Source organism: Oreochromis aureus, linkage group 7 (genome assembly GCF_013358895.1).
Source record: "Oreochromis aureus strain Israel breed Guangdong linkage group 7, ZZ_aureus, whole genome shotgun sequence".
NCBI lineage: Eukaryota > Metazoa > Chordata > Actinopteri > Cichliformes > Cichlidae > Oreochromis > Oreochromis aureus.
Window position 1 is genome coordinate 22,664,480 of NC_052948.1, and position 22,467 is coordinate 22,686,946.

The following is a 22,467-nucleotide window of genomic DNA, read 5'->3' on the forward strand; positions in this document are numbered from 1 at the left end:
TAGCTAGCAACACTATATTTAGCACAGTTCACAGCAATGAGGAGAAACCACTCACTGTAGTGCTAATTCATTCTGATATTTTCAGATGTGAGCCACTGACAGGGACAGTATCACCTGGGCTTGTCTGAACACCTCTTTAAAACTAAACTAACTATGATTTGGTGTGCCAGAGACTGGCCTATATCTTCTGGCTGAGTGCTTTTTTTTTTACATGGGATTTCATTAATGTGGTTGAAATAGAGATATGGTTACAGGCTTTGAGTGTCATCTGTTTGCTTTGTGACTTCTTTGGTCTTTGCCCTGCTCATAAAGTTAAGGATGTTGATGAAAAGTTTCCCTTTCATGTGATAGTCACCATCTAGTGCAAATTGAGTTCACTACAACAGAAAAAAAGATTAAAATGCTAGAACTTTGGATTATGATGTGTACGGGGTATCAGTGAAATTAAATGAAACAGACTTGATTGTTATTGAGGAGGAGCCACTACTGTTAGGTTGAAATTGTGAATGTTGTCATTGTTTTAATTTGTAAGTCTTGGTTCAAGCTGTATGATCAAAGACATTCTTCTGTCTCTGTCCTTATTTAGTGAGGATGTTTACTTCTTGCCTTTATGTCCTCACCTGTGCTTATGTATGGTAAACCGTTAGAGGAAGCTAAGCATATACAGGGGTGAGGGGAGATGACTCTTTGTGATCAGCAGGAAGTCACACAAACACACACATACACACACACTCACTCACGTGCACATACATACTCACACACACATGCATACACGTACACACTCAGTGCTTAGTTTTATGACTCACCATAGGGGGGTTTTACAATGGGTGTTTGTGAAACTGTGTGTCACAGAATAAAAGGCTGCGGGGGGGGGCTGGCTCTTTGGAGTCTTTTGAGGTCGAGGGCAGGAGTGCTGCCGTCCGGCTCCCCTTGCTAGCAAGTAAAAAACTGGTTAAAGTTCTGGCTTGCTTTGTTCACGGGAATAAGTCTGAACTAGCGGGCCTGCTGAAGCGCAGACCCAACAACTACAATCCTTCGAAAAGCCTGAGGAACCAAACTGCTATCCTAATTACAGATATTGTTAATTACAATGTTAAGGGTATAAGAGTGTAAAACGACAGCATTCATTGATTTTTGTCATCTCCACTCTCCACAGACCAGCTGATCAGTTTGAGAAGTTGTCGCAGCAGGCTGTCCCACAGACAAACCATGTAAGCCACCAAAAGACCAAGACTTCTGATTCTGAGACAACAAGACAGATGATTCATGAGGTTCTCCTGGAGCCCATACACCGTGACACAGAGGAACGTTGCAGCTTTCACAAAGACTCTCCTGCCACCATCATGTTGGATCCCCCCATAGGAAGCACTGGCCTAGAAATGGACACGCACACTTCCCTCCCATCTAATCCCGCACCCTCTGCCGTACCACAGCCAGATCACATTTCGGCTTCAGCACCTGTGTCCAGGGTGCCGTCCCGTGCTCCGTCACGAGCCGCTTCGACTTTGCCCTCCAGCATTTGCACAAGAAATGGCCTCGTCTCCACACCCAGCCCCATACTGGAACCCAACGGCATCGCAGCAGGGACGTATCAAAGGGCCCCAGAGCCACCTGCTAATAACACACAAAAGCACGTTCAGAGGAGAAGTACCCTTGAACAGGTGGAGCAGTGGGTCAAAGTACAGAAGGCTGAGTACAAAGGGTAGGTCATTGCAATATACAAAAATGTTTTTTTTGTAGCTTTTCAAACAAAGTTACAAAGTGCTTCACAGAGCAAGATAGGAAACAAACAAATAAAAAATTTAAGAACAGATAAAAGTGAAACTTTATAAGGTATCGGAATGCTGGCAGCGCAAGGAGATGAAAGTGAGAGATAAAGCCAATTTAAAAAAAAAAAAAAAAAAAAACAGGTGAATTAGCAGCAGATGTGAAAAATTAAAGTACATTAAAAATTATCACTAGGAGAAGATGATAAAACAGTTATGAAGGTGAAAGTGGAGGCACAGAAAAAGCCTGCTTATGAAGAATATGTCTTTAAGAGGGATTTAAAAGATGATAGTGAGCTCCCCTTGAAACCTTCTCCTCAGGGAGATTGTTCCAAAGAGTGGGTGCCCTGATCGAAAAAGCCTGATTACCCTTGGTGCTCAGCCAAGGTTGTGTGATGGGCAGCAGAACTTTAGGTAAGGGCTTAAGGCTATGACCAGGAGCGTATGGTGTCAGAAGATCTGAAATGTACTTTGGTGTGAGCCCAGAGCGAACCGTAAAAATCAACACTAAATTCTTATAATTAAAATCTTAATTCTAAAATTAATGGGTAACCAATGAAGAGAAACTAAAATTGGAGTGAAATGTTCTCTTTTTTTGGTTTAGTAAGAAGTCTGGCTGCATTTTGGAACAGCTATAAGTTGGTGTAGTTTTTGTAGCTTAAACGTATAGAATAAATTGCAATAATCTAACAAAGAGGAGATAGAACCATGTATGACCATCTTTACAATTGTTTTGGATAAAATTGAGCTGATCTTACTAAGTCTCCTAATCTGCATAAAACAAGACTGGACAACTAAAATAACAAGCTTGTTTAACCTGAAGTGGTTGTTAAAAGTCACCCCAAGGTTTTTACAGTATTGGCCAAACTTTACAGATATGGAGCTCACGTGTTAGAGGCAGTATGCCAGTAACATTTACTTCTGTATGTATAGTTGTGTGGCATCTGCATAGGAGATAAAACTCACACTATGCCTTCAAATGATGAACCTCAGGAGTAACGAATAAAGTAAACAGGAAAAGTCCAAGGACAGATCATAGAGGTACTCCACAGGTCATCTTCATTGAGGACAACTGAGACCTGTCCGAAATAACACTAAAAGACCTATCCTGTAAATAAGACTGAACCTTGTCTGTGAAGCCTCTCAGTCTTCCAGGTCATCGTAGTCTAAGGAGCTTGGAAAGAAAAACGTCTGGACATCTTTAAGTTGACTGAAGACTAAACCTTAAAACTGAAGTTGAAATGCAAACACGTATAACCCAGTGTTAGAGATGATCCAACACTGGGTTATGAGTTATATCAAATTAAGTGCTAATGGTGTGTCAATGTTGCCTTTTTGGCCTTAGAAGTAGCCTAATGTTTTTTTGCTGTTTCTACTTAACAGTCCCCCATCCAGAGAGAACACCCTCCCTCGTCGCACACCACCAACACAACACAAGTACACCTCCATGGACGCCTACCAAACCCTGCCAAAAACTCCTCGCCAAAGTCCCCCACCTGGCCGACTCGGCGAGTACAAGTACGCCCAGGACCGCCTGAGTCACTTCCGCCTGACCCCAGATCAGGGGGGCCCGGCGTCCAACACTGTCTGGCAACTGTATGAGTGGCAGCAGCGCCACCAGTACCGTCACGGCAGCCCTACCGCACCACTTTACACCCCGGCCCCAGAGTATCCATTTGGCCCCCGCCCACCATCTACTGTGCCTCCCTCCTCTTCAGCACCTAGGTCAGAGGGCGCTCCTCGCTGTGTCTCAGTACCACCATCATCTGCAGACATCCCTCCACCAGGCCCTCCTCCTGGCATCAGCCGAACCCTGTCCCCCGCACGGAGGCCACACACGCCGGCTGAGCGGGTGACAGTCAAGCCTGTGAGTGATATATCCGTGTTGAACATCCCCTTCACTGTTTCCCCTCGTAGGACCAAATCTCAGCTGTTTAAGGTAAGATAACCCAGCTACCATACTGTTCGTTATAGTGGTTCAGTGTTGTTATAGTTTTTAGGTTTTAGGTTTCATGTTTACAGTGCAGAGTTTCCAGATTGTCATGCCTTATCCCAAAAATGAATTAAATTACTTTCTACATACAATACCCTAAAGTTTGCTTGATATTCTCGTAAAAAAAAATAAAATTTAAACCTATATTATAACATGTACATAAGTATTTACAGCCATTGCCATGACACTCAAACATAAGCTCAGGTGCATTTTGTTTCGACTGATCATCAGTCAGATGTTTCTACAACTTGATTGGAGTCCACCTGTGATATATTCAGTTGATTGGACATGATTAAGAAAACTATATAAGGTGCAATAGTTGACTGTTAATGTCAGACCACAAACCAGCCCATGAAGTGCAAAGAATTGTCTGTAGACCTCTGAGACAGGATTGTATCGAAGCACAGATCTGGGGAACAGGACTGAAACATTTCTGCGGCATTGAAGGCTCAGTGAGCACAGAGGCCTCCATTGTCTGTAATTGGAAGAAGTCTGGAACTACCAGTATTGTACTACCAGCCTGGCCAGCCTGAACGATCAAGGCAGAAAAGCTTAGACAGTGAAATAAACAAAAACCTGATGGTCACTCTGCAAAGCTCCAGTGTTGCTCTGTGGAGAAAAGAGAACCTTCCAGAAGGGCAGCCATTTTTGCAGTACTCCACAATCAGGCTTTTATGGCAGTGTGGCCAGACTGTAGCCACTCCTTAGTAAAAGCCAAGTAACAGACTCTCAGACAATGAGAAACAAAATTTCTGGTGTGATGAAACATGGATTGAACTCTATATCCTCAATACCAAGTATCACATTGGGAGGAAATCGGGCGCAGCTTATCGTAATAATCATCCCTACAGTGAAGCATGGTGGTGGCAGCGTCATGATGTGAGGATGTTTTGATGTGGGAGATTAGTCAGGATGAAATGCAGATAAATGATGAATGCAGAATTTCATAGAGACGTCCTTGATGATGACCTGCTCCAGAGTGTGCTGGATCTGACTGGGGTGAAGGTTCATCTTCCAGCAGGACAATGAACCAAGATAGCCAAGCCAAGATAACAAAGGAGTGTCTTAGAGAACAGTCTGTGAATGTCCTTGAGTGGCCTAGCCAGAGCCCAGCCCTGGAGATATGTGAAAATGGCTGTGCACTTGACAAGAGAAACTGCCCAAAAATAGGTGTGTCAACTGTGTAGCATCACACTCAAAAAGACTTTAGGCTGTAATTGTGGCTGTAGTTTCCAGATACACTATAATTAATGCATGGATGAAATTAATGCATGAAAGGATAACATTAATAATGTCCACGTTTCTGTAGGCAAAGTGGTGATACTGTGCACAGAGAATTGTCCACACACAGTGTGAAAATTACAGGCAGTTCTTAATCAACGGAATGAGATTAAAACTTTACATAACAGGGAAGAAGCACTGTTTTTTGGCATCATAATTACATTTTAGGTAGTTAGCTTACACTCTCTGAATCATCTTATGATGCCCAAATCCCCAGATGCACAAGATTTAATCACATAATAATACAAGAAAAAGGGAAAAAAAGAGAAGTATTCCAAAGAAATGTTGTAATGTACAAGGGTTATGTTCTGTAATGATAGCTTGTGTAGATGTTCTTGATTAGGATGACAGTACACAAACTGCTGTTACAGCATTCTGTTGCATATATTGATGAATGTATTTCATCTAATTCTTACTTCCCAGATTGCACCATTGTCTGATTTCCCCCCTGTTAAATGCAATATCAGTTGGTTTCTTATTCAGAAAAGTGTTAGTCATTCTGAACGTCGTAGGCACATGTTGGAACTGTGCCTCATTGTATCCTCACTCACTCAAAAGCAGACTTGAAATGTATACATTATACATAGTTGACAACACATTTTCTCACTTATTCAAAGCATGTAAATTAACATCTGCCCATTTGTGTGTGAATACACCACTTTTAATATAGAGTGAAAAATGATGGATAATTACATCCACACACATTTTGCCCTGAGATTTAAAGACATTACAGCATTTTGATGTTAAGATCCCATCAAACATTGCATCTTCTAAAACAAGATTTGTGGCGTGCTGCATTCACTCTTGTTATAGAAAATAGCGTCTAGAGTAAGACTGCATTGAATCTGTAATAAATATTTAATAAGAATGAAGTCTAATATGAAATTTTAATCTTACTTCTTCAAACAGTCTGCATGAATGTGTTGTCTGTGTGTTATAGGCTGCTACTGTTGAGAGACGATCAATGCCTCCATCCAGCTACATCACTCACACAGTCAGTGCACCCAGCCTTCATGGCAAAACGGTAAGTTTCTCAAATAAACATAGAAACTGTTTTTTTTAGTTGAAATATAATGTTAATTCGCTGAAAATGGGAATTTTAAAGGTTGTATAAAATTGTTGTTTATACATAGCGTTTCCATCTCAATAAGTCAGTGACTCGGGGAATATTTCTCTGCTATGAGTGAATTTTGATTGCTATAAACCAGTCATTAATAAGTCTTTTTTTGTTGTTGTTCTTGACCAGTTGGCAGTAGCCTATGTTGTTGTCCTCCTGCCTTTTGTTTCAGCACCATTCATCCTCCTTATTTTAGCTGCAAATTAGCCATCGACGTAACAATTTGCCAATTAGTTGTGTGAAGTGACCTATAGTATTTAAAGAAGAGCAGTCTGAGCGAAGCTTTTGTGGTTAGTATTAAGATTTGCTAGATTGAATCTCTTGTGATGCATGTGACAGCCCGAGGAGCTCACTCTGCTCCTTATTCAGCTGCGCCGCCATCAGGCCAAGATGGCTTCCGCACGCCAGCAAACGTTAGCCCAGCTCCAGCGGCTCAATGGTCCCAAAGATCCTTTCCAACACAACCACCTCTTCAGTGCTACCACCACTAGCACCAGTCCCCTTCTCAGCGCCGGCCCCTCTCCCGTGTCCCATGTTGGACACATGGGCCTCTCAGCATCACTTGGCCCTTGCAACACCCAGGTGGGGGCTAATGCGGCACGCCTGCCTGTCTGCCCCTCATTTTACCAGGGACTTGTAGAGGTTGCCACTAAAAATTGTGCAGGGCTGCATTAGTCTTAAATCATAAATACCATTTCAGTTTTATAGCTTATTTTATACACATAACTCTTTAATTTGTTCCTAATGTAATGCATTATTAGCATTTTCTGGTTCAATATTTATGCACATTATTTATACCACTGTGGAAGGTAGGGTTAGTCAGTTTGTCTGTGGGAGGAAGCTGAGGTATCCAGAGAGAACCTGCACAGGTACAAAAAGGTTCTGGGTTTGAAATTCAAATCCAGAACTGCTTTTTTTGTGTGCTAGGAATCAGACCACAGTGTTGCCCTGTAGAAAACAATCCTAATTAAGATAAGTGGTTACAGTACTGGTTTACAGAAAAAAAAATATTGCATTGGTGGTGATTTCTTTGGTCAGTGTAAAAAAACCTTTGACAAGATTTTGTGAAAATAACCTTTTGATTTTGCATTCAAATTTCTGTAAGTAATCTTAGTCACCAGTTCATCCTGACATTTTCTCTTGAGACACCACACCACAAGGTCAGGTGGTAATTTTCAGAAAATCTATTTTTAAAGTGCCTATGGGTTTCTATTATATAACTTCAAGTGAAACGTCAAGTGAAGTTCTCTATAGTGAAAGCAGCTGCATTTCTCCAATCCTAAGTAATTTTTGTAACCCTCCTCGTCCTGCCGATCATGCATCACCAATTCTGGATGCTCAGTGATTGTGCTTTTCACACTAGAAACCCAAAAACATTAATACACAGGTTATACAGTATCGGATCAGCTTATAGTCTCAAACACGCCATCATCCCAAGGGTATTATACTGCCTAAAAGTACTTAAATTGAACCGAGGCTTTCAGTGTTCACCGATACTGATATCTCCTATTTCCATTCACATCTAAACAGTCTTTATACTGTATTGAAAAGTTACCAACTGTAAAAACATATAAAATCTGAAATGGTGATCAAGAAAACTCAGATGATGAATGAAGCCCAACCAAAAGACTCAATAAGATCCTAGTATCCTTATATTAGTGGCAACTTCTACTTTAAAGTTCCTTTGCTTAGCATCGAGAACCATCCGCCTCTTGTCCATGTGCTGTTCTTGGCTGGTCAGTTTCCATGTCGTGCTTCTACTGATACTGTTCATGGCATGTTGTGTTGCTCTCTTTTCGACGTCCACAAAGCCATCCCATGCTTTAGCAAACTGGCAACCTGTGGATGTGTTGTTCAGCTTGGTCCTCTGATGCGTGAGTCTTATTTTCAGCTGTATAGAAGTTTGCTTCTTCTACTTCTTGCTTCTATTTTACTTTTGAGTGACACATACGGGCTGAATTCAAAGCTGAATTCAACAATATCTCAAGATCTTCTACTTCTTCTAAGAGATCTGGTTTCTGCTGGTCCTGTGATGATTGCAACTTCTCTGATCATGAAATAAATGAACACATTTTTACTGTGTGTCTCAGTGTATTGTGGTGCATGTCCGCGTAGACATATAACAGCAAGTCACACATCATATTTGATACCACAATCTCCCGGGATACAAAATTAATTGTTTCTGATGCTTCTATAGATTGATGTTTCAGTGGATTGTTTAGTTCCTGTTTGCACAAATCAGTAATCCAAGCTTGCATATTTGTCATCTTCTAGGCTGATGACACCTATATGCAGCTGAAGAAGGACTTGGAGTATCTGGACCTAAAGGTGAGAAAGATGATGATGGACAAAGTTGATCAGCTGATTCCGGTTAGCTATTTTAATAAATCTTTTCCTTTACTTTAAGTGTTTTTTTTTCCCTTCAGCTGCGCCTTTTCTGATTTGAAATGTCTCTAGTGTAATCTAACACACGTGGTGATTCTTACTGACAGCCACTTCCTTCACTCTGGCCCTTGTTGATCTGTTGAGCGGAGACAGCTACAAATGTTGTAGCTACAAAAGGAGATGTTCAAGCATCTGTGTGGGACCAAACATCCCTAAATCCTTGCAGTGATCTTCTAACTCTTTGAGTGGTTTTAGAAGCATCTCACAAAAGCAGCCGCCATTTTGTGATTGCGGCTCTGTGTCTTTGTGATTTTTGACTCCCAGATCAGAGCTCTAGAGCCCCTGATCCTCGCAGTTCACAGTTTACTACTGCACTGCACTGCTGGGCCTCTCAGGCCTCTAATGAACGTAAGCTCTGTGTATGTGCGCATGTATGTATGTATGTCCAGTATGTGCACTATATTAAAAGATGGAGAGCTGTCTGTAGTATGGCTGTGTTTGTGGGTGTGATTCCTGCTTGTGCATGTTTGCTTAGTGTTCAGAGGGACACAAGCTCAATAGTCTGTGTGTATGGGGTGTGTGTATGTTTAGACGTTTAGAGAGTGTGTGTTCTAGAAAGACCATCCCATTGCCTACAGCACTGCATCTACAGCTTGAACTGAATATGATGTCTTCTGTCCATGTTCACACAACCCCCTCCCACCATGTGGCGATGTTGATGGCGCTGTTAAATAATGGGCATGGGATGGCTCGGCAGTGCATGTGTTGTGGCTGTGGCTGTGGCCCGGTGGTTGAAAAGCCAGCTGCTTCTACCATCGTCTCTGAAACGCTGCACCTCCTTGACAATGATGCAAGGCTCTACTGTGTCTTGTTTATTTATTTGTTTGTTTTATTTTTAAAAAAAAGGGAAGACACTCCTAAAATAAAATGAACAAAATAGAAAAACTTCTAACCATAAATAAAAAAGAGCTGTCATCAGTGACCTTTAGTGTTAAACATGGTGCACATGTGCTATATTTTGATACTTTTAAAGCTAGCGAGCGTAACGCCAGTAAACTTCACAGTGGGCACCTGAAATTCGCTCTATGGTGCATTCCTCAAACATCTGTTTTTTCACACAAAAAAAAAACGGCAAGTGGAAACAGATAAGTCATTTTGTGCAGAGCTTCAAAGTCTCCATAGCCATTGTGTTGTTCATGGCAAGAGCTGATTTTGTGTGGCAGAACTCTCATACTGTTATGTACACAAGGCTTAGGGAATGTGTCATAGATAGCCTGTTGCAGCCCATAATAGTTTGTATCCGGTCTCCGTGTTTTGCATTTCCCTTACTTCAGCACAGATGTACCATGGAGTTGTACACTTTTTTGTTTTTTTTTTACCACAACACTAATATCTTAAAATATTAATTTTGGAATTTCCAGGTAGCTGGAAATCAGGCACTGAAGGAGTCAGGAAAACCTGTCAAGGTTGCAGAAAGTGATGTGGATGTAAGTACGAGCTTGTTGGCTGCACTAGAAAAAAAACATGAACAAAACTACACTTTAGTCTCTGTGATGAGGTTGTGTTTGGTAATATTCAGTTGTTACTTTGATGTCTCGAGAACCTTTTGACCGATCGGTGAAAAGCGTGTTGGTTATGAAAATGTTTGTTTCAAAGAACTTGTTGACATTTCAGGATACTGTGATACTGTGTGTTTTTTTTTTTTTTCGTTGTTTGTTTCTATTACAAACTGCATTTACCTGAATGAACAAAGATATACACATATTCAAGGACTTTTCTATTTGATGCATATTCAGAATATTCATAAACAGGTTTAATGTTTTTATGCAATAGATGAAACAGTCAAACACTCATTCGCTGTCTGCCTTTCAGCCAAGGGAACACTTAATTCTAGTTTCTTCTGACTGTTGTGGTTCAGTTGGGAGAAAAGCGAGGGCAATTTAGGCAAAACAAAATATGGATCCTGTGAAAAAAGTGTGGGTGGACACTTAGATTTAAGGAGAAAAAATCTTGCGGAGAATGTTAATAGTCTTTCAGGCTGATAATTCCCTGCAGCTTTTCAAACTGTCTTTGTTTTCTCTTATGAAAGTATTTCTCACAATTTGCTTCACACACACTGTTTATTTAAAATTTATGAGCATGTTGTCTGCAATGAATATTTGAGGAGCTCCAACAACAACATCGCCATGGAGACAACTTGTAGATTAATAATTTATTCAGTGGAATATAAAAACCAGTGTAGAGTGTAAAAGAAAAAACAATATATATGCAGTATGAAGTACTTTGTTCACATTAAGATTTTAACTTTGAACTTTATTACATGCATGGTGTGTTGCTGTGTTAAAGCAGGATGATGAAGTGATCCCACCTTTGCTTTCAGTTCAATCAGAGATTAATTAACAAGGCTCTGAGACTCTGACACTGTAATTAAACATGTCAGGTGGGTTGCACCCACTTTGTTTAATTGCTTCACTCACAGTAATTTTAAGTACACCAAAACGAGACAGCAGAGTTGTAGGGCTGCAAATCTCAAGTGTGCTAAACCCGTATGCATTAAAATGGACGTACGTATACACAAGTATGTGTGCCCTCATGTTACTATAATGCTCACACACGCTTACGCTCAGAGACGTTTTTATTCACTGCACCTACACAAGCAAGAGGAAGTTGTAAATTAAGCAAATGGGCCACTTAATTACCAGAGGTCAAGACGCACATACACGCACACACTTTGGTGAGCACTTGAGGCATTTTATCTGTGAGTGTACAAAGCACCCCCCTTCCATTCCTTTCCCTGCCCACTCGACTCTTTGTCTCCATCTGCAGGTGAAGTTGAGTCGGTTATGTGAACAGGACAACATACTAAAGGATCTGGAGGCGAGGATCAGCTCCCTGAAGGACGACAAGGTACACAGTAATAGTTACAAAGACTTTAAGCCACCCACCGCTGTAGTCAGTCATATGAGTCAGCCTGATTCTGGCTTATCAGTCTGAATGGAAAGTGTTACAAAATTCTAGGAAATATTACATAAAGTGCCCCATACTGCAATTAGTTGAAATATATTTGAGTTTAATAGCTTAAAGCAGCTGTCAAAGTATGTGGCAGCACACATCAGAGTCAAAACAAGTTTCCTGCTAAATGTAACCCTTACTGTCATAATTAGGAAAGTCGACTGAAGTAGTGACAGACGCTTTATTTACCTCAGCTTTTACTGTTACAACCCCACATGAAAGTACACATTCCTCATGAGATTCTGAATACAACAAAGTGTTATTTGCAAAATAATGTGGGTACCGTAAGGCCTGCAGTTAAAGTCTGACCATATACAGCTCAGGATCTACTTTAATGAAAGTCAGTCGGTATCTCATGGCAGCGCAGCTCTGTGGAAACATGCTGCCCCCTGGAGGTATTTTAAAATAGTTATCTGCTGAATAGTAAGTGTCCATTTATAGAACAGCATTCTACAAACAAGCCAGGGGTCGGTTGCTCTCTGTTCATCTCATGCTGATCTCAACCTTGTCTCTTCAGGACAAGCTGGAGAGTGTATTAGATTTGTCCCATCAGCAGATGGAGAAGTACCAGGAACAACCAGCTCATGCCCACAAAATCGCCTACCAGCAGAGGCTGCTGCAGGAAGATCTGGTGACCATCAGGGCGCAAATATCCCGCATTTCCACGGTATCTATGACTGAGTGTTATTGTATAAACACTAATTTCACAGTCCACACATATTTCTAGGAATGCAATTGTTTGAATGCTTGCAGCTGCTTGTTATTATGTGCCATATGTTTGACAGTGTGTCTCTAATACACTTTGTGTGTGTATACAAACTGTATGTATACAACTTAACAGGAAAAAGCTCATGGCCTTTATATCCTACATGATACTGTGTAGATTAATTATTTATTTATCATGTTATAATGTGCTCCATTATTGACTTATGGGTTTTTTGTTTGTATTGTTTTTTTATGTGGGGGGGCTGAAATGGGCATGTGGGGATGGATGACTGCAGATCAAACCTCCCTACAGGCACAAATAAGAGAACCTGAACCTGTTTACCTTGGGACTATGGATTAAGTCTTTCTGCATGTGTGTGTTTGTTTAATGCAGGAGATGGCACATGCCTGGGAGGAGTACAGCAGGCTTGAGAATTCAGTAGAGCAGTTGAGGCTAGCACTGCAGGCACAAATGAACCACAGCTCCACCTCTCAGGTAAAACGTGTTACTGCATGTTAGAGCAGAGCCAAGCTAGTTCTGGATTTTCAGTTAAAACAGGCATTTACTCATAGCCTGGATTTTATATGGCACTTCTTGGTTTTTGAAGACTATTTTTATTTTATTTTTTTGTATTTTGTCATCACTATATTACTCGAGTGCAGACTCTCACCCTCAGAGTAAAATGGAAACATTGCATCAGCAATTATAGAATTGCAGCGATTTTTACATAGTGTGTGTCTCTCTGTGTAAAAATAGTTTAATAATATGCTCAAACATAAGTGAACAACTGAAGAGCAAGCCGTTTCATCGTCAGGTGTGGCCTGTTTAATAGTCTTTCTTTTTAGTATTAATCAATAGGTCAGTTGTGGTCTAGAGAATTGTTGATGCAAGTAGAAGAGGGCATCATTCGCCTGAAAAAACAAGAGACCTGTCAGAGAGAGAGCAGAAATCACCAGCTGATAAATTCTTAGAAGGGAATGCACAGACAAACACAACACCACCAAAAGACCTGCAAAATCAAAAAGAGAGCTAAAGTGGAAGACAGTAGAACATTTTCCTTGGTAATAAAAAAAATAAAGCCTTTACCAGATGTAGCCAAGTAAAAAAAGCCCTTGAGTAGATGCGTATATGTACATATGTCATATGTATGAGCAAGAAACATTCAAGAACAGAAATATGCCCTTTTATTTTTCTTTGAAACGCTGGGGCACCGGTTCAACATTGACTGGTTTTACACATTTAGACAGCTAAAACTACAAGTAGTAGCTCATCTCAATCGTTTATTTTCCAGTCCAGTGCAAATTAGAAGGAAATCATCCCAACATGACCTAACTACAGTTATGGGCCCGATTTTGTAAATGAAGATGAGGCCAAAATGAAACCACATCAAATATCAGGTGAACCGAGTCAGATTCCTTCTGCTGATTTTGTCTTTATGTTGTTATACAGCAAGAGAAAGCTGAGATGAAGCGCGAGCTGTGGAGGATTGAAGATGTGATGGCCGGACTGAGTGCCAGCAAAGCCAACTACAAGATTACCATCGACTCTGTACAGAACCCAGGTAGAGAGCCCAAAACCAGAGCACCCAGTGCAGGGGCTAGTAATGATAACCAGTTAGGAAGAGAGTCATTAAAATCCAATAAAGGCCTTGATCTCAACACACCCTGTAGGTGTATAGCTATAAATGGTCACATGGTCTGATATTTAGTATTTTCTATTCTGTGCATATTGTGCTGTAATTACTATTACAGTGACTCTGACTATGTCACTGACTTTCACTCCCTGTTCTTCTACTTTCCAGTCAAACTTGGATTGAAACTGTATTTCTCTTACTCCTTCTCTCAGTGTAAATTAATAAGAAATTCTTCCTGTGCCTGGGTGTAAACCTCAGTGTAAAACGTCTTACATTTAAAATCTAAATTCTGATTTCTCTGCATTCACACATCCCACCAGAGAGGAAATTAGTGCCTTCAGTGTCAGAACCAGCAGTGCCTTCTCCCAGTGCAGAGATCCTGCCTCCTCCTCGCAGCTCCATCCCAAACATCCACTCTTATACTTTGCCTCACAGCACCGTGCCAAAGTGGGTGAGTGCCACAGCTCTGCTGGTAAAAACATCAGAGTCAGCTGAAAGTTAACTTTCACAAAGTTGCTGGATTTAGTCTATTTTACAAATGAAATGTTATCACCAAAATAACAGTACTTTCTTGTCCACGTTGCTGCACAGGCAGAGGACAGTGCCCCACCCAGGCCACCACTGCCTCGCCAGTACGACTATGAGGATATACCGCCTGTGGTTCCGCCCCTCCCCAAAGAGGCCTCAGTTATCCGCCACACATCGGTGCGTGGGCTGAAGCGCCAGTCAGATGAGAGGAAGAGGGACAGAGAAAGTGGGCAATATGTTGTCAATGGAGACTATAAGGTACGCCGCCATTTACTCCCAGTTGTTGTGTTGATTCTCTGTGTGTATTTTCTCTACAGGTTAGGTCGGTTAAATATCTCATTTTATATTGTTCGCTGCAGCCAAAGAAATCTATCCAGTCCAACTTCCTGTGTAATCTTCTGGTTTCAGACTGACTTGCGTTCATACCTGAGTGAACCAGAGCTGCCAGGAGTAAACCACCACAACATTGGGTCTGACACTGACTATCAGTATTTCTCAAGTAAAGGTATCTGAAAAGTAATGTGTAAATGATATATGGTATCTGACTGGAAAAGGTTTCCTGTTGACCTATACAATTTTAATGCAGCCAGTGATTTCCCATCAGCATTGTGTGGTCTAGTTACATTATATTTTAAATACCATAAGAAATCCTGGCTACATACACATTTAAAAATACAGAATAGAGGCGTGTTATAGAATAGAATAGAATAGAATAGAATAGAATGCCTTCATTGTCACTATACAGTTGTACAATGAGATACAGAGCATCTCCTACTCAGTGCAAACATGCTGCAGAAACATGCACAGTTCTGCAGCGCTATATACATATGGACAGTGATGGGATGGAGATGTAAAAGATGTAGGTGTAACCATAAAAAGATTAAAAGAGGAAGTGTGTAGTGGGAAATACTTATTTTAATAAAATAACTAAGATGAAGTCTCTTTAGACTTGAGTATTCATCAGTTAAAATTTGAAAAATGCTGTTATTAAATGGTACATGGACTGGTACTTACACAGGGCTTTTCTACTCTGACTACACAAAGCTGCTTATCTCGCTAATAAGCCTTCCTTTAGTTATAGAATTGTCATCATTTGGAGGCTGATGTTTGACAGTGGATGATCATCTGGAATTTAATTAACATTCTTAAAATCTAAAATGTAACATTTTTTTAAATAAAGAATCTGATTTTGTAAACAGTTTTTAAGTTTGGCAATTACATGAAGGTATCTTTTAATGTTGATTCTTTTTATAACACCTGACCCCTCAGACAGCAGGACATTCAGCACAACATTTGTATTCATTTATTCAAGTCCATATTCCTAGTACATATTCCATAAGAGATTTCAATTTTTACATTAAATTAATTTACTGCTCTTGTTATTGTCTTGGTCTGTCAGGCTCCTCATCTCGACAGAACCAGTCCAACTCCATCTCATCCTACGTCACCCTAAGGAGAGGACCTGGGAGCTCTGCAGCAAAGGTGAGTAAAGACAATAAGCTGGACAAACTCTGTTTTTAAAAGCCTGGTTTCATTGTGAGTCCTGTTTTAATCTTATGTTCAATTACGTGTTTGTTTTTAATACGACATGTTTGCAAACTGACACCACTGAAAAATCTCCCACTACAACTTTCTCCCAGTTTTGTCACTCGGTTTGTGGACCATCTGTGTCAGCAGTAGAAACAGATTTTTTTGCATCTGTATCCAGGCAAATTGTTTTTTCTTTTGCATTTACTACTTCTGCTATTTTACTGTTCTGTTTGTTTTTGTATTAATTTTGTTTTCTGCCACTTTTGATCTGTCTTATTGGCTGGGTCCAGATCTTCGAATGTGTCCAGTCTAACTGATATATTTGGCAGTGTGGATGAAAAAAAGCTTTCTTGATTAGGTCCAGTTAGCACCGTGTGAGGACTAATGATTAGCCAGTCAGGGATTTTGGTGGGATAGAAACCACTGTAAAGCTGTAAGAGGGATATTTTAAAGAGCCAGTGCTTGCTTTCTTTCAGCAGCTGTCAGCCATAGCCACAATTTTTACTTTGCTCTACTTCACTTTTACAATCTCAATAAAAAGCAGCATGTTGGCATGGCTATGCATCTAATTGACTTCATAGTAAGGTGGATAGTTGATCTCTAATGATTGGTTAGGGTGGAACTGTATCCTCTCCTGAGGGGAAACTGTTAGAGTGGACATGTGGTCTGAGTGAAGATAGAAACTGGGATTTAAGGATGAGAATTCAGACTTCTTCTCTTATAGCACTAACCAAACATCCCCATGTCATACCAAAGCTTTCCTTGTTCTGTTTTTCCCTGCCTTTACTCACTAGGAAAGACCTAAGAGTGCCTTGGAGTGTCTGTCATCAACTTCCGAAGTCCTGCAGCCCTCGAGCAGCCAGCCCCGAGGCCGAATGACTGCGGAGGAGCAGCTGGAACGAATGAAGCGCCATCAGAAAGCGTTAGTTCGGGAGCGCAAGAGGAACCTCAGCCAGGGCGAGCGTTCCAGCACGGGCCTGTCTGCCTCCAGCGTCACCGCCCAACGCTCGTCGTCCTCCTCAAGGCTGCCCTCGAGCACCTCCGACCCTCCAGCCTCCGTACGTTACTCCCAACCCCACCGCAGCAGCAGCAGGCACAGGGAGCACCACCTCCACCACCAGAGCTGCTATGCCATGCTCCAACCCCCAGCCACATAATATACTAGTGGAAATGCTAACACACTAGCACTGCCTGCCTTGTGTAACCACTAGCCACTGATGGTAGCCAAAAACACTAACAAGCTAAAGGGCGGGACTGACTACAGCTGGCTAGCTAGCATGGTTAATACTTTAAGAAGAGTTGGAGAGAAAAGGAGCACAGGGGATTGTGGGTGATGCTTGGCTAGTTTCAGACCAGAAAAAAAAGATGCCCTGTCTATTTTATTTTATTATTTAAAGGTTCAGGTGAAAGTGAACTTTATTCCCACTGCTCCCTGGTGGGACCTCACTGACACAGTTCTGAATGTAAATCCATTGAGAAGAGGAGTGAGCTGAAGGCATCAATCTGCCTTCCTGTCTCAGTTTTAGTCACCACAAAGTAGAGAAAAGAATCCATTTATGTACATCTACATACTGTGTACTTGTACACTTTTATTTATTTACTGAGTGATATTTTCAGTATACAGCTGTACAGTTATATTTTGTAGAGATTTGGTATTTAGAGCATATAAAAGAGTGAGGGAAAATGTCAGAAAAAGAAAATATACATTTTCAGGTTGATGAAATGAAGACCGATGCAATGCTAGTGGCACAAAAGAAATCATGATCCCACCTCCCTGCTTTCTTTTCTTCAATCAAAATCCAAGTGCCTTGTTATGTTGACGATCTTTTTTGCCTTTGTCCCAAATGTACCTCCTTAATCAGCATTTTAGCTAATCGTGGTGTGTTTACAGCATGCGTCCCCACTTCAGAATCATAGAAACGATGCCGCTATCTTTATGTGCAATAGCAGAGTTTAGTCAGGAAGTTGTGGGGACAGTGCTGGTTTTTAACCCTAAAGGAAAACTTTGGCATTTGACACTTAGAGTAAATCTAGCTTACAGCTAGCTGTGCCCCTTGGTCTCAGTGAAGAATACCGTAGATGCTAATGTGCTTGGATGGAAAAAAAAATATTGAAGCTTAAAATGTCAAAGTCTTCCAGTAAGGTTACATGACACACAATAACTGCCGTACTGGTGTTATGATTGCAGACTAACCAAATGTTTAACCACACGGCTGTGAGAGCTGCCTGTAAATCAACTACATTTCCCATAAACCCTTGAAATCAAATTTTCCTATAACAGTAAGCAATACATAGCTTGTCACCTTCTGCTAATCATTTTCACCGATTTCAGTGCACATGATGATGATAATAATGATATCGATAACAATAATGATAATGCCAGAGTATATTTTATTTTTATGTACTTCACCAGCATTAGACATGTTTACACCATTAAAACTTTTATTTATACATCATTTTTAACTACATAATTACTTTTTAGCTTTTGACTGTGTTTCATAATTACACTGACATATTCAATGTTGGAAAAGAAAGCTGGCCTGTATTGTTTTTTTATAGAGCATAATAATACATGACAGGATAAAGCAACTGGGCTGAAATGCAATAAAAAATATGTATGTGAACAAAAAGTGGACAACTTTGTCACAGGAGATTTGTGGGAAAATGTGACTTTTTTTAGTGATCTGAGGCATTAATGTCTTTGAGAGAGAAAAAAAAGAAATTTGTCTTTATCAGATTTACAAAGATGTATTAAAGAGAAAATCATCAATCACTGGTCATTTTTACTCCGTGTATTGTTGACACATTTCCTGCTAACATTTGAAACAAATAACCCCTGTTATTGTTGTTCTAGTTACGTTGCTTCCAATGGCACAGCTGTCCACTCCTTGTTTTCAGTCAGATATTCACCCCGAAAGCTCTTCTGCCATATTGTCTTTATCTTTTCACACCTACATAAAGCCTATCAGATCAAAGTGTGGAGTAGTAACACGAGGATGCTCAGTTGGAGAGTAGAAATATAGTAGAGAACTTAACGAAGTGAACTGCTAATCGCCACCTAATTCTGTGTAATCGAGAAGCAATGCACAACTCTTTCCCCTTTTCTTTTCTATCATGTAGAGATTTGCACTTGACAATAAAGAGTTTCTTGCTTCTGAATCTGTTCTTCGCTGTGTTCTTCCTAATCCGGTGGGGGTTTGAGGAATCTGTGCCTGCATGGTCTTCTCTTTTTATCTCTGTCCTTCTGTGTGCGATTGATTCTCCTGAGCACAACAAGGCATGGGATGCAGTGTTTCTCAGAGCATGTGAAAGCACCAGCAGCTCAGACCCTGCTGCAGGCTACTGGAGTGGGAAGGATGCATGCATGGCTTTGATGCTCCTTGGATGATTACTCTCAAGTACCTCTCACACACACACACACACACACACACACACACACACACACACACACACACACAAAGAAGAAAGGGAAGATCCAGAAACACATACATCATTTGGCTGTCTTGTAGTTGCTTGTGGTTACAATACTAAGAACAGTCTTTTCAAATTCTTGGGTGAACTTGCTGTAATTACTCCTGGTTACACAAGTGATGTGTTTATGTTTGCCTCTCTCTGTCTGAACCACAGCTTACTGCAGTAACATTACACATGCACGCAGGTAGAGTTTCTTTGTGTAGTCAGCCTTATCCTGCACAATATTTTTATTTGTATTTTTTTGTGGAACCAGTACTTTTAGCAGTGTTGCTTAAAAACATGTTTCAGTGACCCAGATATTTAATTTATTGTTAATTAATTTATACATTTTTGTAATTTTAAAAATTTTATCTGTCAAATTACTTTTTTACTAATGTCTTCATCTCTGAAAAAAACCATTACAGCCTAAAAGAACTTCTAATATGTACAACAGCTGATGCTTTAACTTTAATCTTGCAGTTACTGCAGGAAATCTGACCTGGAATCATTATTTATAAACACTGTGTACATCAGATTTGGCTAATGTGTAGTTCTGATAATAATGGTGTTAATATTTAACATGCAAGACTGTTCCTTAACTTAACTAAACGATTCAAGATTCTATTAATGATAAGAATAGGGTTCTCCCCCCCCACAGTGTGGCAAGCTTTTAATTCTGACTCATCCCCCTTGCAGGTGTTTGACTGGCAGGAGGAGCGACCTGTGGCAGAAGGTCAAAGCGATGAAGGGTGGAATCCAGTCAGAGAGAGGGGCAGGATCCAGTCAGATGAGTGGGTGACAGTAACAGCTACACGCATAAGAGAGGTGGATGTGGAACCTCTCGACTATGACCTGGATATCAGCCGAGAGGTACACACACATGTGACTGCAGTTAGAAGCAGCTCAGTGAGAAAGTCGCAGCCTCACTAATACAGAGGTTTCATTTGAAATAAAAATCTATACCTTTCAAACCCCAGACCAATGTGTGTGACTAACTGTTTGCCCAACATGCAGCTGTCCAAACCAGAAAAAGTTCTCATCCCTGAGCGCTACATTGAGTCTGACACCGACGAGCCTCTTAGTCCAGAGGAGCTGGAGGAACGTGCCCGTCGCGCTGAGCGAATCAAGACCCTGCTGGCCAAATCCAGGTAGATGGTGCTTAAAAGTGTGCTGTGTATTATCAACACATAGAAAGTACTGTATAAAGATTTTAAATACATCATATTTTATATCTCACCTCTCATTCAAGGTCAAATAAGGTCAAACTTTCATAAAATGTCTTTTATCTTAAAAACTATGATTAAAATTCTGCTGCCTTTGTTTGTATTGGCAACATGTAGGAAATGATACTGGTTTATGGGGACTCTAAATATCACATTAGAGTTTGCATCCAAATATCATATCACTTCACTTCACCTCACTTTTACATTTCATGTCTGCCTTTCTTTTAACTGGACCCCAAAATGCGTAACATCTTTTAAGAAAGTACTGTCAAAAGAAAGAGAATGAATGAAAGTTAATAAAAAATAATAAGGTTTGTGCTCTCTGAGTGCTTCTTGTTATTAATAATCCCACAATCATTATACTTATTTAAAAGGGAAATTAAGTACTGTAATTGTACCAAATATCTCCTGTGTGCTTTCTGAATAATTTCCATAACTGTTTTCATGGTCGATAGGTCCATAAAGCTTCTTAGTTCAAGTGTGCTGTTCAAATCACTGCTATATAGTCAGTCCCGTTTGTGTCTTTTTATGCAGTGTCCAGAACATACAGCCATCTGCACCGCTGGACTTCACTGAGCTGGATTCAGCTCTGCAGCAGCAGGAGAGGATCATGAATGTGTCCCAGCTGCTGGCTTCAGAGGCCTCACGCAAGAGCAAGCTTGTTGCAGGTTAGTTAGACAAACATCCACAGCAAAGTTTTTCTCGACTGCACTCCTGAGCCTTCATTAACACATTTTAAATACCTTAACTTTTACGAGAAACTCAAGTCATGCCTAAAACGAGACCACTGCAAAGTAAAGGCCAACCAGAAAGTCCTTGATGTGCCGAACTATCCAATAAACCTCAGTTATCAAATGTGAATCTGATAACAATTCTCACAGAAAGTACAAAACAAAATCCTTTTTCTTGAGTCTCTCATCTGATTTCGTTTGTGGCTGCCACTGTAGTTGCCTATGGTTACAATCAATTCTTGTTTCACTCATGGTTTACTGGTAGTGGTAGACTTTTAGCAGGAAAAATCTTAGATCGACATCTCAGTCTGGCAACGTGTGATTTTTTTTTCATTGTCCCTGGTGTGTAGGGACTGAAAGACTGGAGAGCTGGTGAGCATATCTGGTCCAGGTACACCTGCCCTGACCTCCAGTTCATGTTGTGTGAATTTATTGTATCTGTTGTTGTATGTCTAAGTATATGTTGTTTTGTCAGGGTAAGGAATGTGCACAGATTGGTGACAAAAGTTCTTGGGGTTTTTAAAAAAAAAAAACTTTTTTCTCTCCATTTAATACTTTTTCCCTAGAACATCTGTGGACAGTCCTGGTTTCTTTATTTCCGGGTGATATTCTATCCAAAAAGCCCCAGGGAGCAGGTTTCACATTGATATATTTGACTTCTATAATAAAATTTGTCTAATAACCAAAATAAAATGACCCATTTTAAGCCTAAAAAAAGCCACCGTAGCCCCGATGAACTCAAAGCTTGGATTTCCCTTTAACACAGTGAGAGCTCAGTGACAGCTGCTGACAAAACATGGCTCATAATTTATAGGTTATTCATAATTTATTGTAAATTTCTTGGCTGAATCTTCCTTTTAACTTTGAAGTGTGCTGGAGTGAAGGGAAGCAAGCAGTTCATTAGAAATTCAATAGAAAATTTTCCAAAAGACCAATTCGTTGATCAGTTGGAGCTCATCTCTAGTCAAAATCCGACTTTGTGAAACCTGCCTGATATTCCCCATCGGGAATCATTTCGAATGAAGTGGAGATGCTGCTTTGGTAAAAACACTGTGGCCTTTCTGATTCCAGTGGTGTTTTGGTACAGGTGGGCTGTTGATATGTAAAAG

At 40.5% G+C, this 22,467-nt stretch overlaps 1 protein-coding gene across 7 annotated transcripts in view; it reads left to right on the plus strand.

Moving 5' to 3' along the window:
• The window catches only part of LOC116313967 (pleckstrin homology domain-containing family A member 7-like), a 134,590-nt gene that overhangs the window by 111,010 nt on the left and 1,113 nt on the right, over positions 1-22,467 (plus strand). For 4 of the 7 annotated variants that reach the window (XM_031731824.2, XM_039614500.1, XM_031731826.2 and 1 more), the window contains 18 exons: positions 1,157-1,702; positions 3,150-3,705; positions 5,981-6,064; positions 8,432-8,485; positions 9,964-10,029; positions 11,369-11,449; positions 12,072-12,221; positions 12,654-12,755; positions 13,710-13,821; positions 14,214-14,344; positions 14,485-14,679; positions 14,830-14,926; positions 15,821-15,903; positions 16,746-17,009; positions 20,101-20,274; positions 20,419-20,552; positions 21,162-21,295; positions 21,709-21,730. In XM_031731824.2, the coding sequence (XP_031587684.1) occupies positions 1,157-1,702; positions 3,150-3,705; positions 5,981-6,064; positions 8,432-8,485; positions 9,964-10,029; positions 11,369-11,449; positions 12,072-12,221; positions 12,654-12,755; positions 13,710-13,821; positions 14,214-14,344; positions 14,485-14,679; positions 14,830-14,926; positions 15,821-15,903; positions 16,746-17,009; positions 20,101-20,274; positions 20,419-20,552; positions 21,162-21,295; positions 21,709-21,730 (2,985 nt within the window). Of the gene's footprint in view, positions 1-1,156; positions 1,703-3,149; positions 3,706-5,980; positions 6,065-8,431; positions 8,486-9,963; positions 10,030-11,368; positions 11,450-12,071; positions 12,222-12,653; positions 12,756-13,709; positions 13,822-14,213; positions 14,345-14,484; positions 14,680-14,829; positions 14,927-15,820; positions 15,904-16,745; positions 17,010-20,100; positions 20,275-20,418; positions 20,553-21,161; positions 21,296-21,708; positions 21,750-22,467 lie in introns of all 7 variants that reach the window. The other 3 variants (XM_039614499.1, XM_031731825.2, XM_039614501.1) reach the window with 3 other exon arrangements.